At 34.7% G+C, this 16,221-nt stretch overlaps 1 protein-coding gene across 8 annotated transcripts in view; it reads right to left on the bottom strand.

The window, feature by feature from the left end:
- Positions 1-16,221, bottom strand: part of SCN1A (sodium voltage-gated channel alpha subunit 1) — a 141,098-nt gene that overhangs the window by 49,352 nt on the left and 75,525 nt on the right. For 5 of the 8 annotated variants that reach the window (XM_082690241.1, XM_082690245.1, XM_082690240.1 and 2 more), the window contains 12 exons: positions 15,686-15,777; positions 14,476-14,745; positions 12,372-12,435; positions 11,745-11,886; positions 10,903-11,109; positions 9,129-9,413; positions 7,752-8,132; positions 6,359-6,491; positions 5,080-5,318; positions 3,536-3,709; positions 2,208-2,564; positions 520-1,002 (listed from right to left, as the gene is read on the bottom strand). In XM_082690241.1, coding sequence (XP_082546367.1) covers positions 520-1,002; positions 2,208-2,564; positions 3,536-3,709; positions 5,080-5,318; positions 6,359-6,491; positions 7,752-8,132; positions 9,129-9,413; positions 10,903-11,109; positions 11,745-11,886; positions 12,372-12,435; positions 14,476-14,745; positions 15,686-15,777 — 2,827 coding nt within the window. The remainder of the gene's footprint in view (positions 1-519; positions 1,003-2,207; positions 2,565-3,535; positions 3,710-5,079; positions 5,319-6,358; positions 6,492-7,751; positions 8,133-9,128; positions 9,414-10,902; positions 11,110-11,744; positions 11,887-12,371; positions 12,436-14,475; positions 14,746-15,685; positions 15,778-16,221) is intronic. The other 3 variants (XM_082690242.1, XM_082690246.1, XM_082690243.1) reach the window with 2 other exon arrangements.

Below are 16,221 nucleotides of genomic sequence, written 5' to 3'. Positions count from 1 at the left end.
TAAAAGTTTTTTTAAAGGTTTCTTTTTTTAATTCAACAGAGCATGCGGTAGCTATTAGTCTTCATCGAATAGTAAATGTAAATCTGAAGATTCAAGACAAAAAAAAATTGGACTAGAAAATACTACCAACTTTATTTTAACAGTACTTTGAAACAAATTTTATAAAATTAAAAATCATTTTTAAAAAAATTCCCTGCCATTGGTTCTTTTGTAAAACCCAAATCTTTAACAGAAAACATTTGAACTGAGATAATACTCAAATTAAAATCCTGAAAAAATTATAGAATGTTTTACAGAAATGATCTATCATTTTTCCCCCTGAATCCATTATCTGTGGACATGTGAAATGAGATGAGGATCTGCCTACCATTGTATCTCTGCACTCTTTCTCTCCCTGACTCATTACACAAATCAGATTTAGCCAAATGCAACAAGATAAAACATGTATATATTTGTATGCAAGTAATAATACATGTATATACATATAAATTTCTGTCTACCCACATTATAAAATCTTACCTCTTTGCTTTCTTCCAGATCTGATTCACTACTGAAGTCCTCTGTGTTTAAATTTTCAAAGTCAGATTCTCCTACAGCAATTGGTACAGTCACAGTAAGACTGGGATTGTTTATGAATGACATGTAATCACTTTCATCAATAATGTATTTTTCAACACTGCTGCCGGTTCCTATTCCACTTGTGGTTCCATTCACATCTTTAAGATAGTCAAGATCTTTTCCAATTTCTGTTGTATGATTGGACATACAACTGTCTTTTTTATTGTTTAGTTCATCAAGTGGTTTAATTTCATCTAAAATCTTCTGTTTTCTAACAAAGGATTGTTGAATAAATTCGTATATTTTTCTCTTCACATAAGCTACTCCCTTGTGCATCCTGTCCACGGCTATTTGGAGATTGTTCATTTCATTATCATCATCCGTGGCTGCAAGATTGTCTGCACTAAATGAGCTCAGAAGCAAGGCCAGAAAGAGGTTCAGGACCTTAAAAATAGGACAGACATGATTATAATCTTACCCCAATGTAAAGAAGAGCAGATTGAGATCACTCACTCCTTGAAGTGTAGAGGAAACTCTAAGTTCTAACAGCTAGGTAAGAAAGAAACACCAGAGCACAGTGATTAGAAGCTGGGCAATCTGAATTTGTGATCTGGCTCAGGAGCTACTACACTCGACAACCTTGGGCAAAGATGATTTCTGTGGGTCTCAGATTCTCCCACTTACAGAATGAAGGAGTCGAATGAGTTCATCTAAGGTTTTGCTATGTTTAAAAGTATATGATTATAAGAAAACATATTGAAATATGTACTGTATAAAAGTTCTAACCTTAAAAATCATTGATGTTTGCCATTATGCACTTAAATATATTCTATTGTTTCTCTTTTGATAAACGGAGATGTTGAGTTAGATATTAATTAAAACAAATCATTGTGATCCAGAACAAGAATCGGTATCTTAACATAGGCATTAACACTTATTTTCTTAACCTATTATATCTCTTATACTCCACTATTGATTAATTAGGAGAACTGTTTATAAATAATCTCTAATATTTCCATAAGACTGACACTTAATAAATGTATCTTTTGGAAGGTACTAAATTTTTTCTATACTGTAAATAGTACTTCATGTTTTAAACTTAAGGGAGAGAAGAATTGATCAGTTACTCCATTTGGGTAATCTCAGGCATCATTAGCCCACCCTTATTTGACTGAGAACCATTAGAGAATTGATTAACATAAGTTGGCTAACACACCTGCCACATGACCTAGAGTGATTGAACGCTATATGCCATGAAGAGGCAGGGAAATGGAAAAATCACTATGAATACTTAGAAGACACCACCCTTCAGTCCTATACTGACAAGTAAGATTAAGCTTTCTTTAAAAAGTTTTTCAGTTCTCCCTCCCTTTTCTCTGCATTTGTAAAATATTCCCAGTATATCCTTCTAGGCCTGTCTTTAATTCTCTATTAAAATGCATTACTAAATGTGATGAAATGACTGACAAGGTTGATTTGAATATAAAAACTGTAGGGTCACTACTATATCGCTGTGTGAGACCCTATGCATATGTAAAGCTAGATACTTCATAAATTATTAATCATAGTTTTTGTTTTGGACAAAATGGTCACCATTCTGTTATACTTTTAATCTATTTCTGAATTACATATCTTAAATGGGTACACACCACCAAGTTTCCAATCACCATGACCATCATGAAGACAGTAAGGCACATGGCTTGACCAGCAACTTCCATACAGTCCCACATGGTTTCTATCCACTCTCCACACAGCACACGGAACACAATCAGGAAGGAGTGGAAGAAGTCATTCATGTGCCAGCGTGGGAGCTCACAGCTGGTGGAGATCTTACAGACACAATCTTTGTAGCTTTTACCAAACAGCTGCATGCCGACCACGGCAAAAATGAAGACGATGATGGCCAACACCAAGGTGAGGTTACCCAGAGCCCCCACTGAATTGCCGATGATCTTTATTAGCATATTTAATGTTGGCCAAGATTTTGCCAACTTGAAAACTCGGAGCTGGAAAATAAAATATATATATATATATTATTATGATCTTTTCATATATTGATCATGATTAATATTGAATCTCTTACAATATCTGTCCTGCCCTTGAACCCACTCAGGTTCATGGCTAATTTTTATACCCCCTAGGAAGAATCTCATTCTTCCATATTTTAACCAGGTAGATTGTTTTCCCTAAGTGTGAATTTTTTGAGATTACTTGGGGTCCAACTGTCCTTCATTTGTTTTGCGATTGTGGTTCTAAGGCATGCCAGACCTGACACTAATATTAGCATCGAATCACAATAATCTCTGTTGAAAAGTTACTTGTTTGTAAATAGCATGCAAAGTGACATCATATAGAGCCCCTGCTATAGGAAGAGGCAAGTGTTTATTATTCATTAATACTCCTTTGGACCATTGAGATAGCTAGACGCCTGTATTGAAAATTTTGGAGATTTCTCACACCTATAGTTATTTCCCTGATTTGCAAAGACATATATGTAAATCAGTGGTCATGGTAAGTAATCCTACATATTTTTCTCCTCTGATTTAGGCAAGGAGCATATTTTCCAGAGGTCCAATAAGGAATTTTCTGCATGCCCACCTTGGCTCTGATCACCATTTGCCATACAAAGGACTGTTTATATTTTTAAGTTACTATTAAAATGTGATATATTTTTATTAAAAATATTTTCTTCAATCCAGAAATATTAACTGTAGTCATCTCTAGAAACAATAGTTAGTAACAATGGCAACTTATTATATATTAAACTTCACTTATTTTTTTAAATAATGTTTTTTTCTAAATAAGTGGAGATAATTTTTTTTTCATTCAGGGATAGTTTTGATGATGCAAATGTTACACAAAAGTTTAAAATGTAAATAGTTGTGTAGTAAAACCCATGAGAGTAGTAAATAAGAGCCCTGCTTGTTGGACAGGTTTTGTTTCTGTTGCTGGGGTTTTTGTTTGTTTGTTTTTTTACCAGTCGGAATGAACGGAGAACGGATAATCCTTCCACATTGGCAAGGCCAAGTTCTACCAGGCTAAGCGTCACAATAAACCCATCAAAGATATTCCAGCCTTCTTGAAAATAATAGTAAGGATCCATGGCAATAATTTTCAGAAACATTTCTGCTGTAAAGATCCCAGTGAAAACCTAAGATCAAAACAAAATTACTTTAATTCCATCAGATAGTGATAAAGTAGAATGAGTTAGTATTTGATCATAGAACAAAATGTTTATGCTAATTTCCCCACAATGATCTGTTACTAGATGCATTTCTGTAGTAATTTATAGTTTATAAAGGAGCTCCCCTTTACTTTATTTCATTTTATTGCCACAGAAGTTTATAGAGTCACTAGTGCAGGTAATACAAACATTACTTTACCAGTGACTCACCTGGCATCATACAACTAGAAAATGGCAAAACTAGGATTTGAGCCCCAATCTATTTTTAACTTCCAACACATCAAACTGCCTGTCTCTCCAGACTTTATGCCGCACAGGTACTCACAACATCTTGCCTCTGAACATTTTATCTATAAGCAAATTCCCATCTTCCTCAAATCTGATCATTATTATACACATATATCTATTACTATAATATGTGTGTTACTATTATCAATTTGTTAAGCATGTGAAAAAAGTCAGTTTACTTCCATGGTATTTATCAAAGCTTTAAAACTGCAAATACTACAATGCAGGATGCTTTACATGTCTTGCCTTTTACCATCAAAAACCTTAAACCTCAAAACAAATACTATGAAAAATCCATACATTCCTTTAAAGTCCTCTTTCTTTCAGCAAATAAAAGCTAGTATTCCTAAATTGAGTCACCTGACAAACACTTTAATAATTCATGTTTTTTAATCCTCCAGAAGAGGAGGATTTAGGTGACAGTCTTTACCAAAAATGGCCTCACTAATCAAATAAAACACAAAATGGACTGCAGGTTTTCAATATTTGATGGTTTTGATATAGAAGAGATGGATAAAACAACACATATCCTACTTAGATCTTGGAAGTGAAAAAGCTGAACACATTTTTGAGTTGTTATATTTTTGCCTATAATGATGATTATTAAGCAAAATAAAAAGATCTTACCCCCTCCCCTTTTTAAGCCTTCATCAGCTAGGGAATAGCTGCACTAATATCATTTCAAAAAGTGTGTCCTTAAATTGCTTCTGCATCTTGAAAAAATTATAAATATCAATATTGACTTTTCCAGTAGTATTCTAGGCCTATGCCTATTGCTGTCTTTCTCAGTTTATGCTTTGACATAAAGGGCCATTATGGTGGGCAAAAAAGTAGGGTGTGGCCAGCTAGATATAATTCTTGTCTTTTGGGAACCCGGTGGTAGAAAGAGTGCTTTAAGCTATTATTAAATGGAAACAGTTTCTGAAACAGAAAATTCAATTAGCAATAATCGCGCCTCGGATAAACCTCATTGGCTATGATACTGCCACTGCGCAAAGCTCAAACAGAAAATTCAAAGATTGAACACATTTACCTTCCAATATGCTTACCAAGTTTCCTACTGTAAGCACATTATTGAAATGTTCTGTCATTGGATAGTGCTCCATGGCCATGAAAAGAGTATTTAAGACAATGCAGATGGTGATGGCCAGGTCAACAAACGGGTCCATCACAACCAGGTTGACAATATGTTTCACTTTTAACCAATATGGTGAACAGTCCCAGATTAAGAATATGTTGGAAAATTTATACCAACAGGGTGGGCATTTCTGTCTGGATTCTTCAAGTTCTAAATTAAAAAAAAAAAAAAAAAAAAAAAAAAGAACCACCAAAAGATATATTTTCATACACACATGTATTTATCTCAGATGCACTAGACTTGTTTTTCAGTAGACAACACATTTTTATTTGCTAAAGAATCAATCTCTTTTGTACTTAAAAAAAAATACAGAATTTATTCTTTAGACACCTGAAGGTATTTTGTTAACATACACATAGAGTAGAGATAGCACAGAATAGTATTTTTCTCATATGCATTGACAATATGGCTCAGCACTTGGCCTGAAGTGAATGGTCTTTTAAATGAAGTTTCAATAGGAACATGGGATGCAGAAATGTAGATACTGTGTGCAATCTTATGTTAATATCTGTCTAAACTGTCAACCTAAAGCAACAAGAGATAAGATAGGAATGAATATGAGTCAAGAATCATCTTTAAATTTGTTTTCTTGGGGCACCTGGGTGGCTCAGTCCATTAAGGATCTGCTTTCAGCTAAGGTCATGATCCCAGGGTCCTGGGATCGAGCCCCACATCAGACTCCGTGCTCAGCGGGAAGCCTGCTTCTCCCTCTCCCACTCCCCATGCTTAAGTTCCCTCTCTTGCTATCTCTCACGCTCTCTCTCTGTCAAACAAATAAATAAAATCTTTAAAAATTTTTTGTTTTCTTCTGTGAAACGACCCACTTCTTCCCTCCAATCTTGAGAGTATTTAGAATGATGTTGAAGTTCTAAGCTAAAAGGAACAGAAGAGAGGGTCACTATGACTAATGAGATTAACAAACCTAACAGAAGTCCTTTATTCTGCATTTCCAAGGAATTGTCACACACAGGAAAACAATCTTTAGATTTCCAATATCATTGTGCTTAAGTAATCATTTTAAAAAAGCTCCTAGACTATATGAGTATACTATAACAAATACTAACTCTTAAATAAGATTATATTCTCTTTAGAATGTCTTGTTTTCAATTTACAAATAGAGATATTTGTTTCAAGTGAGACAATATAAGCTTGATGAAAATAATTGAATGGAAATGGAATGTGTAACAAACCTTCTACTGTATTTGTTAAAATGCTGGCTATACTCATTGCTCGTTGCCTTTGGGAAGGATCTTCTAGAAAATCCATGGAAACATGGAAAGAACTTGACCTTCTCTTCCTCATCTCAGTCTCGGTGGTTGTTCCCTATAAAGAAAATGCTAATGTATTAAATGATTAACTTGAGCAATACGCTAAGAAAAGAACCAAGTGTGACACAGTGAATCTCATGAAACACATGCATCGTGCACTTTCGTATTTAGTTGGTGATGGCAGATATTGCTGACTTATTGTATCATTAACCTGGAATATCCAAACTGTCAACCATTTAGTCATACAGCAAAAACTGAGTTTTTTTAGCCTTCTAATTACATAATTTTACGAGACGTGATGTCATTTTGGTACAGTTAATAAGTCTCTTGAGAGACATATTGAACAGTTCGCCTCATTTCTGAACTGATCATATACAACAAACAACCTGAAAAGTCATACACGTGGTCAGGCATTTTATTTTGAGAAGGTAGGCATTTATTTTTCAAGAAATACAAATGATTACAACACAGGTAGCCACCATCTCATTTTCTGTACACAAGACATAGATGGTCATTGACAACACAAACTGTATGTGAGAAACACACACATGCTGCATGGACAACAGTTTCATCCAGGGTACCAAAGCAATAAGTCATCTAATTCTGACTTCGTCATGCCTCATCATGCTGATATATTTCCAAGTGAGTTACCCATCTAATAAGAGGCAGCCTGTGTTCAGAAATTCCTCATCCTCGTATACATCCACAAACACGTAACACATGTTTGTACAGACAATTTTTTATCTGTCTGTGTTAACAATTAATTTATGTCTCCTCACTTAGGTTCATTTTAAGAAGACTTATATCAGCATTTTTTTTTTTTTCAGAAAGACATGTGTGAATACTGGAAATTTTAAGATAACAATGAAGCTATCTATGTAGGCACAGTGTTCTTGAAAATCTTCTAAAATAAGGCAGAGCTACAGTGAAGAATCTGTTGGAAAGATTTATTATACACCCTTTATACTTGAACGGAGGAATCATTCATTTACTTTAATATCAAAGCTTTAGAGGATGTCTTGCTATCTAAGCTCAGCATGGGTATATAGCAAATCCTCCAAGCGGAGGCAGCAATTTATTATTATGTCTAATTTATTCTTAGCATGTTTCATAAGTAAATGCATTCGGTGTTATGCAAGGGAGTGTTGAGGCCTTAAGCTTTAGTTGGTTAGTCTATTAAAGGTATTACAAGATGCAGGTGCATTCACAGCTTGACCAACCAGGAATCATTCTCAAAGGGTTCCATTCTGTAGAAACACTGGCTGGTGCAGCAATAATGGGCCAGCCATGCCTGAACTATTTAAAACTTCCTTACATTGTCATCAGTAGCTGGCTTATCTATTATCACCTCTGGCAGAAGCTGTCCAACAGGCGATGTAGGAACTGAAGGTCCACCAACCAAGGACACCACACCATTGCAATCCACAGTGCTGTGCATCTTCCCATTTGCTGGAAACACTGCCAGCATCCGGGAAGACCTACTGGTCTGACTCAGGTTACTGTTGCGCCGTTCTCCATGTCGTCGGGGCACAAACAAGGAGTCTCTCCGGCTCTCGTTATCCTCAAAGGTGCTGTGCTCATCATCAGCAAAGTCATTCTCCGATCCCACATCTTTTGCTCGCCCTCTAAAGCTGAAAAGGCTTGTTCTGCTATTTCGCCTTGGAGAAAATAGGGAGCCACGGATGCTCAACAAAGACTAAAAGTTTGAAACCAAAAAAAGTATAATCATATTAATATGGCCGTTTGAAATATGCTTTTAATTTTGCAAGATTAAGTTGAAGGCGCTTTCAGTATTCATAAGAGAATGTGATCCATTCCTTTTGATTAACATTCTCATTTTATGTGCTCAAACTAAATCGGTTTTATAAGAGAAGACTTCTAGTCCTTGAGATTATGAATGGGAAGATAGATCACAACTTAAAGTTACTTAAAAAAAAAAAAAAAACCCAAAACCTGAAATCACCATTTTTCGCATTCAAAAGGAAATATCCTTAGCACATACTATGAACACCATCAACATTCAATAAACATTGGCAGCATGACCTTCACAAGGACACATTTGTTCTTCCCGCTCTTTTCTTTCAAGGAATCTCAACACGTTTCACAAATTGTTTTAGGCCATCTTCCTAAAATCAGTTTACTTTCATTATTATCATTATTTCATCTGTAAGGCACGGACTTCTGAAATTCAGAGTAATGTGTTTTTTGGTAATGTATATCACACCTGATATTTTCAGAAGCACACATGCTGGTTTATAAAGAAGTTAGGTGAAAAAACAAAACAAAACAAAGCAAAACAAAAAAACACCACATAAAATAACCAAAAGAAGTTATCGATCAGCCTGTCCCTTACGCACATTTTTTGTTTGGTTTGTTATTATTTTCATTAAGGAGGCTGAGGAGCAGAAAGTATAAATGTCATTAGTTTCAAAAGGTATCAGCAGATAGTGTCAAGATGAGAATCCAGGTCTTCTGAATTCCAACCCAGTGTGACCCCAACTATAGAAAGCCACAGGCTTACATATATGTCGAGTCAAATTTTCTCATAGCTATGTGAAGAAAGTTAGGTTTAAATATAATAGACATAGCAGTCAATTCAGTTGATGACAATTCATAAATCTGATTTAATTCTCCCCCTCTCTTCAGTGTTCTGATTTCCATCCATGCATCCTTTAACTCCGAGGTACCATACCTGGTGTGGGGAGGAGTACCTCTTTTCATACGTCAATCGGTTCCCTTCTATGGAGAAGCGAAACCCTTTTCTCCTGATGCTGTCTTCAGATTCAGACTTATGGAACTCATCCTCATCCTTCTCTTCCCCACCAGACTGCTCTTTCTGTTTCCTTTTCTTTCTCCGATTTCTTCTTTCTTTAGCACTCTTGGAGCTCAACTTGGAGGCTTCAGATGAGCTGTCAGAGAGCCCCCCAGTGGCACTAGGTTCTCTGGAATGCTCTGAGGCAGTGACAGCTGCTGCCTGCTACATTAAGGAGAAATGGTTTTAGTACAGCATTGGAGACTTTATCTTTTTAACCTCAAGTATTTTTAGCACATTAAAAAAAAAATACATTTAGCTGACTCAAGCTGATGGTCCATAGAAGAAACTCTGCAAGTACAAATGGGATTTTCCCCTCTTTCTATTTAATGAAGACTTTCAGGGTTAATGTGGTTTTATCTGTACTAACATTTATTGTGTTTATATTACACTGCAAAGACCACATATTCAAAAGGATCAATAAAGCATCAACAAGAACATAAACTTATATTATTTGGGGGGATTTGATTTACTCTAAAAATTGGTATTCAATTAACACTATCTTCTTTTCTCTGAAAAAGAAACTGTAGCATGGAAGAAAAGCTAAATGACTTAATTGAGGTCATATCTCAAGGTAGGAGGAATGTGATAAAAAGGTGAGGTCCTCTTCCTAGTTATTGAAACCAGGCTGCCAAAATGTTACCAATCAAATTTATGGAAGATGATCAAATCCCTTCCTTGCCCCTCCATAATCCAGAAGACTGGAGAAAGGGCAGTCAACAGTTTCTACTAAGCAAAACAAGACATTCCTTTCTCCAAATACCAACTCCAGCTTCTTTAGCTCAGCACTGGTTCTTGCTGGACACATGGGCATGGAATGAGAACAATGTTTTTGATCCTAGCTTGTAATGGTACTCAGTTGGCACTTTTGGATTATTAATATTGTTCTTGGAGTACCCTCAATATAGGGACTCTTGCCAATAAAGTAATACTCCCCAAACAACTTTATTCTAAAGTAAAGACTCTTGTGTTTGTATACTGAGCAGAAAGCATGAGGAAAGATGAAAGTGATAAGACAGGCATTTTATTGTACGATGAGTACCAATACCTCTCTATAAGAACAAACAATCCATAGGTCACCTGTTCTCCATAAAATTGGTGACTTTCATATGCCTGTTGGATACTGCTTTGTTACAGAACATTATAATACTTCATCACTTCCTTATTTATTATATATGAAAGGCAAGTAAGCAATCATATTGAAGGCCAGTATATTTTGATTAAAGAAAAGGATAGACTATCTTTTAAGAGCCAGATGAACATCTTTTTATATGACAACCAATACTTTTTTTTCTGAGAAAAGATGGCTTCTTACAATTTTCTCCTAATGCCAGTATGCTCATTCTGTAAGTTTTTCACTTGAGAAGATTTAAAATCACATTCCCCCTTTAGTTATAAAAACCTTAAAACATTAAAAAGGCATGAGAGAGTTCCACTGTGGTCAATATTGCAGACATATTAGAAAAATTAAACTAAATGATCTATAGATGATCAATATATAGAAATAATTACTAATCTTTCATACTACCAGCTTCTCTTAATTGAGTCAAACGATTATCCATCTCTCACTTTCGCTCAGGTATTTTTATAACAACTGAAACAATAAAAAAGATTTGTACCATGAGACAGGACATATTTGATTTGTTGAATTTACCTGAGCTGCCTCTTGTTGCTTTTTAAGCTGTTCGAGCATCTGCTGAAATTCAGCCTCTTTCTGTTCTGCCTCTTCCAAGGTGGCCTGATTCTGTTCCTCATAGGCCATGGCCACCACAGCCAGGATCAAATTTATCAGATAGAATGAGCCCAAGAAAATGACCAGCACAAAAAAAATCATGTATGTTTTTCCAGCAGCACGTAATGTCTGAAAATAAGATCATTAAAATTATTTTTTGAATATCACTTCATGAACTAGTGGCTTCAACTTTCAACTTACTTGTGTGTCATGTAGGACTCCAACATAAATAATAATTATGATGGTCACACCCCCTTCTACCTCTTTGTTTCTTTATCCTCTTCCTCTTCCTTTTCTCTTAACTCATGCATTCCCATTTTGACCTCTAGGAGGGAATTCTTGGACTCACCAAGAATAAAATGGAATCAAATAAAATACAATGAAGATTTCATCAAAGATCTGAGCCTGTGGTAAAAGTTAAGGAAGACATCAAAGTTATCTTTCTATGTCTGCTTATTGATTTTCATCTCCTGCTACCTGAGGGTACAGATGGGGCAGAGGGGAAGATGTACTTGTAATTGAGAAGACCTATGTTTGAAGAGGGTGGAAAATAGGTTTTGGGCCAAAAGGAAATGAGAGAGAATTGCTAGCCCTGTCATCACCATGACTACTGTGCGTAATAATCAATAGGATAAAGGAATTCAAATCTCCTAATTTCAATTTCCATTCCTTTTACTATATAATACTGTGATTTGGATTTCATAACGAAGATGATTTTCTTATATGCTTCTGCATAAATGTGGGGTATCTCCTCAGATTCTCACCAGTTGGTACAGATTTTCCCAGAAGTCCTGAGTCATCAGTCGAAACAGAGACAAAAAAGCCCAACTGAATGTGTCGAAGCTTGTATAGCCATAATTAGGATTTCTACCAGCTTTCACACACACATATCCTTCTGGACATTGACTATAGAAGGGACAAAAGATAGTATTACAAGAAGTTCTGCTAACTTTTTATTTTCATAGCATGCTATACTTATAACACTGTCTACCCAGGAAAATTGGCTACTTTAAGGGATAGAAGTTATCTCAAGGGATAGAAGCATGATAAATAAGTAACATATTTCCCAGCTTTTGACATAACATAGTTTTACTTATCTCTTGATGTCATCATTAAAAAAATGCCTAGTACTTTTAGTAATATTTTACAAAACTATTTTCTGTTGATAATTAGCATTTTAGCACACTCTAGTTCATTTTCCCTATTATAAAGCCTCTAGAGTTGCCTTCTAGCTCACATACACTACTCTAAGGGACACAGCATTAAAGTAAAAGTATTATTCCTTGTTTTATGAAACATAAAACTTGCTTAATCTTTGAATAATCCCTTACCTTAGAAGTAATATTAATAAAGTATACACATACACAAGCACATACAAATTATTGGCTTACCCTGCATCAGAGCTATTTCCACATAGTAGTGCATCCAAAACACCCTCCAGAAAATAATGATATCCTGGTCAGAAAAAAGAAAGTCAAATGATGAGCAATTTGCATTACATTGGAAAATGAAAGCAAGACCAGGCCCAACTTTTAGGATTCATAGAGTAATTTAAAATACATTATATAATTTATTCAAAGACACAGGTATTTGCCACTTCTTCCTCTAAATACTAGATATTGTACTATAAGGATTGGACACTTAATAATAGAAAGCATTTGTTCTTTGTGAATATAAAATTAGTTATAATCACAGGTGCTAGCAGAAAAATTTAAGAGGTATCAGTGTTTTCCCACCACCCTTGTGAAAAATAAAAAAATCATTCTGTAAAAATAGATAAGCATGACAGATTCCTTTGTTTTTCAAAAAGACCACACATTTGAAAATAAAGGGATTGTATCTTTTCTTTCTTCTGTATATTTAAACACTATTTATAAATATTTAACAGTTAATTTTAATTTACATTGTATCAATTTCCAGGATATATCAGAGACAGCTTATAGCAAAAGGAGCATAAATCTGCTAAAAAAATGTAATGGAAAGTGTTAAATAGTAAAGCTAAAATAATTACTAGGGGTGACTATTACCTCAAAGCTTTCTTCCTCTGACAAATTCCTTAGATTGTTTTAATATCAAGTTGAAGTATCACTTCTTTTGTGAACTGTTTTTTTATATTCTCCACTTCCTACCCACTAAAGAATGGCAAAATTAAGAACTCCTCTCACTGTGTTACCAGTAAATATGTAGCTACTTCCATTACTATTATACTCATTGCCCTACATTGTAATTATTTCTTTACAAATACTGTTACTCCTTCAAAGAAAGTCTGATCATTAGTTATTTCCATATTACTATTGCTAGGGCCCAGCAGTCTTTCAATAAAGTTGATTGAATAAATAAGTGAAATGATGACAAAAAGAGAAACGTATCAAATTAAATCATCACTTTAAAAATCTGAATGAAGTTGACAATGTTTCTTTCGTTTCAGGTGTACAACATAGTGATTCCACAAGTTTCTACGTTACGCTATGTTCACAAGTGTAGCTACCTTCTGTCCTGACACATTGCTAGTACAGTATCATTGACTATTTTCCCAATGCTATGCCTTTTATTCCTGTGACTTATTCACTCTGTAACTGGAAGCCACTCCCCTTCAAAAGGTTGCTTTTACTCCTACCCCTCTAGAACCATTCACTCCTACCCCTCTAGAACCAACCTTTCACTCCTACCCCTCTAGAACCAATACATTCTCTGTATTTATAGGTCTGAGTCTGTTTTTCATTTTCTTATCCATTTATTATCATATATTTTTAGATTTCACCTATGAGTGAAAGCAGATGGTATTTGTCTTCCTCTGTCTGACTTATTTCAGTGCATAAGGGACAAGTATTTTTCTTAACCTAGAAATCTGTAACTACTTACAAATTATTTGTTGGCATATCACTAATGTCGTGAAACAATTAATCTGTATCTTCCAAGGTATTTTCTAGATCTCTGACTATAAAAAGACACCAGGTAGTTTTTTTTATTATGCTATCACGACTTCAAAAATTATCCAACTACAAGTAATTTTTCATGACTAATCTTACTTGTTTTATGAAGCAGTCACTAAGGTTTATTCCTTGTTTATTTTTTTTTCTAAGTATTACTCATCACCTTAAAATAATAAAGATAAAAGCCCATCTAAAGACTAAGTTTTATATATTTAATACTTTTCTTTAAAAAAAGACACTCCCTTTCCCCATGAATTATGTTCTGTGCCTGTTTTTGAAACATTGCCACTGGCAAATACGAAAAGTAAATAAAAGAGAAAATTTTACTTACTTTCTTTGCAGCTGAATTTTTCAGCCTCCCATATAATGATGCCATAGAAAATGGCATTTAGGAGTCAAAATTAGAACAGTTATCAATAAAATAATTAAGTGTATATGCAAACCATTGGTGTGATGACTAAGATCACAATCTATTATGCAATCATTTTCAGAAAATTTTCTATGCCTTGGTGGAAGGCAAATCAACAATGAAAAAATAAATTTACGTAACAAAAATTCTTACTTGTATCTTGAATATATGATTTCCAGTCAAACTCAAAGCGAGTTTCATTGACAAGTGTGCCATTGTAATTCATAGTTACATTCCTCTCTATACTGTGTTCCTCCAGGGAAGCATTGGTGGGAGGCCATTGCACACATTTATTCCGCAGGTTACCCATGAACAGCTGCAGCCCAATCAGGGCAAACACGCTCAGACAGAACACAGTCAGGATCATGACATCGGAGAGCTTCTTCACCGACTGGATCAGAGCCCCCACAATGGTCTTCAGGCCTTTTTAAAGAAAGAAGGCTATGACTATGAAGATTTAGAAGGTCGGAAAGAAACAAAACTTCACTCGATTTTCTTGAAACATGTACTTCATGCAGCAGTCTGAAAATAATTATAATGCTAGTGGAAAAGCAACAATTCATGGAAGACTAAAGTGCTAAGGAGATAAGCTCTGGAAACGTAATGATCCAAACATTGAAATGAAGGTCATATCCCATTAGGTTGAGAGAAAATAATGGGAGATTCATGGTCTTCATGAAGCCTGTATTAAGGAAAGGCTCTTGTATTTCTCCTTTTTGCTAATGAAACTCACCCCATACATTCATTAGGGTCAGTTATCAGTTTTATAGCAAATTACCTGAACACATATTCTTAAATGCTTATTTATAAAGAGAAAAATTTCGTTACAATTTTGTTATAGTTATAATTTGTTATAATAACCACATTTGTGGTGTATGTGGTGAAAGGGTATGACTACACCTTCAGATAATAAATCCTTTATGCAGACTCATGTTACTCTTTATTATCTTATTTCCTTTATTTTAAAACAATATTAGGATTTATATTATACATACATCATCATCAATACCTACAATGAACAAGAAATTACAAATTGGTACATTCATTAGAGACCAAATCCTTGGTACAACTGACATAGAGAAAAAGAAAACAAAACATGACATGTCTAAGTACAAATCACGAAAAGACTATATATTTCAGTATCTCATTAAAAACACTATTAAACTCTTAGGCTGATAAAAAGTAGAAAAACATAAAAAACTTAAGTCCAAAAAATAAGAATTATTTCCTGTAAAGCACTTGATTTTGATTATGATTTTGATTACTTTATTATGATTCTTGATTTTCTGTAATGTTGCCAAGCAAAGAAACTGTCTCTGAAAATACTTGATGGGTCAGTCCCAGTTTTTAACTTAGCTCTCACCTGGAATGACTGAAATTGTTTTCAGTGCTCGGAGAACTCTGAATGTTCTTAGCGCTGAGACATTGCCCAAGTCCACAAACTCTGTCACGTATCTGTAATAGGGAGTTCACACACACAACACAATAACAAGATACAAAGAGTTGTAGGTACAAGGAGCCTTGTGCTTCACACCAATCACTCCTTACCTGTAATTACAGAAATAGTTTTCAAAGCTCTCAAGACTCTGAGAGTTTGAAGAGCTAAAAAATTGTCTAGGCTTACAAATTCTGTTACATACCTGTAGAACTAAATCAGAGTTATTCAAGGTTTAAGCAGGGTTTAGATTATTTTCTTGGGCCTTTTATGAAGATCTTCTTGGTAACTCAGAATGATAATTTTGTTTTCTTAACTGATGTAATTTAAATCTGTTGGTAGATGTAAACTTCATAAAGTATATAATCCTGTTGCTCTTTTGGCAAGCAATATAACCAACATCATGTGTAACTATGGAGAACTGAGTAAACAGAAATAATTCTTGGCTATAGTTTCAGGGTTTC

Source organism: Mustela nivalis (genome assembly GCF_964662115.1).
Source record: "Mustela nivalis genome assembly, chromosome: 11".
Classification (NCBI taxonomy): Eukaryota; Metazoa; Chordata; class Mammalia; order Carnivora; family Mustelidae; genus Mustela; species Mustela nivalis.
This window is presented reverse-complemented; position numbering and strand designations above follow the sequence as displayed.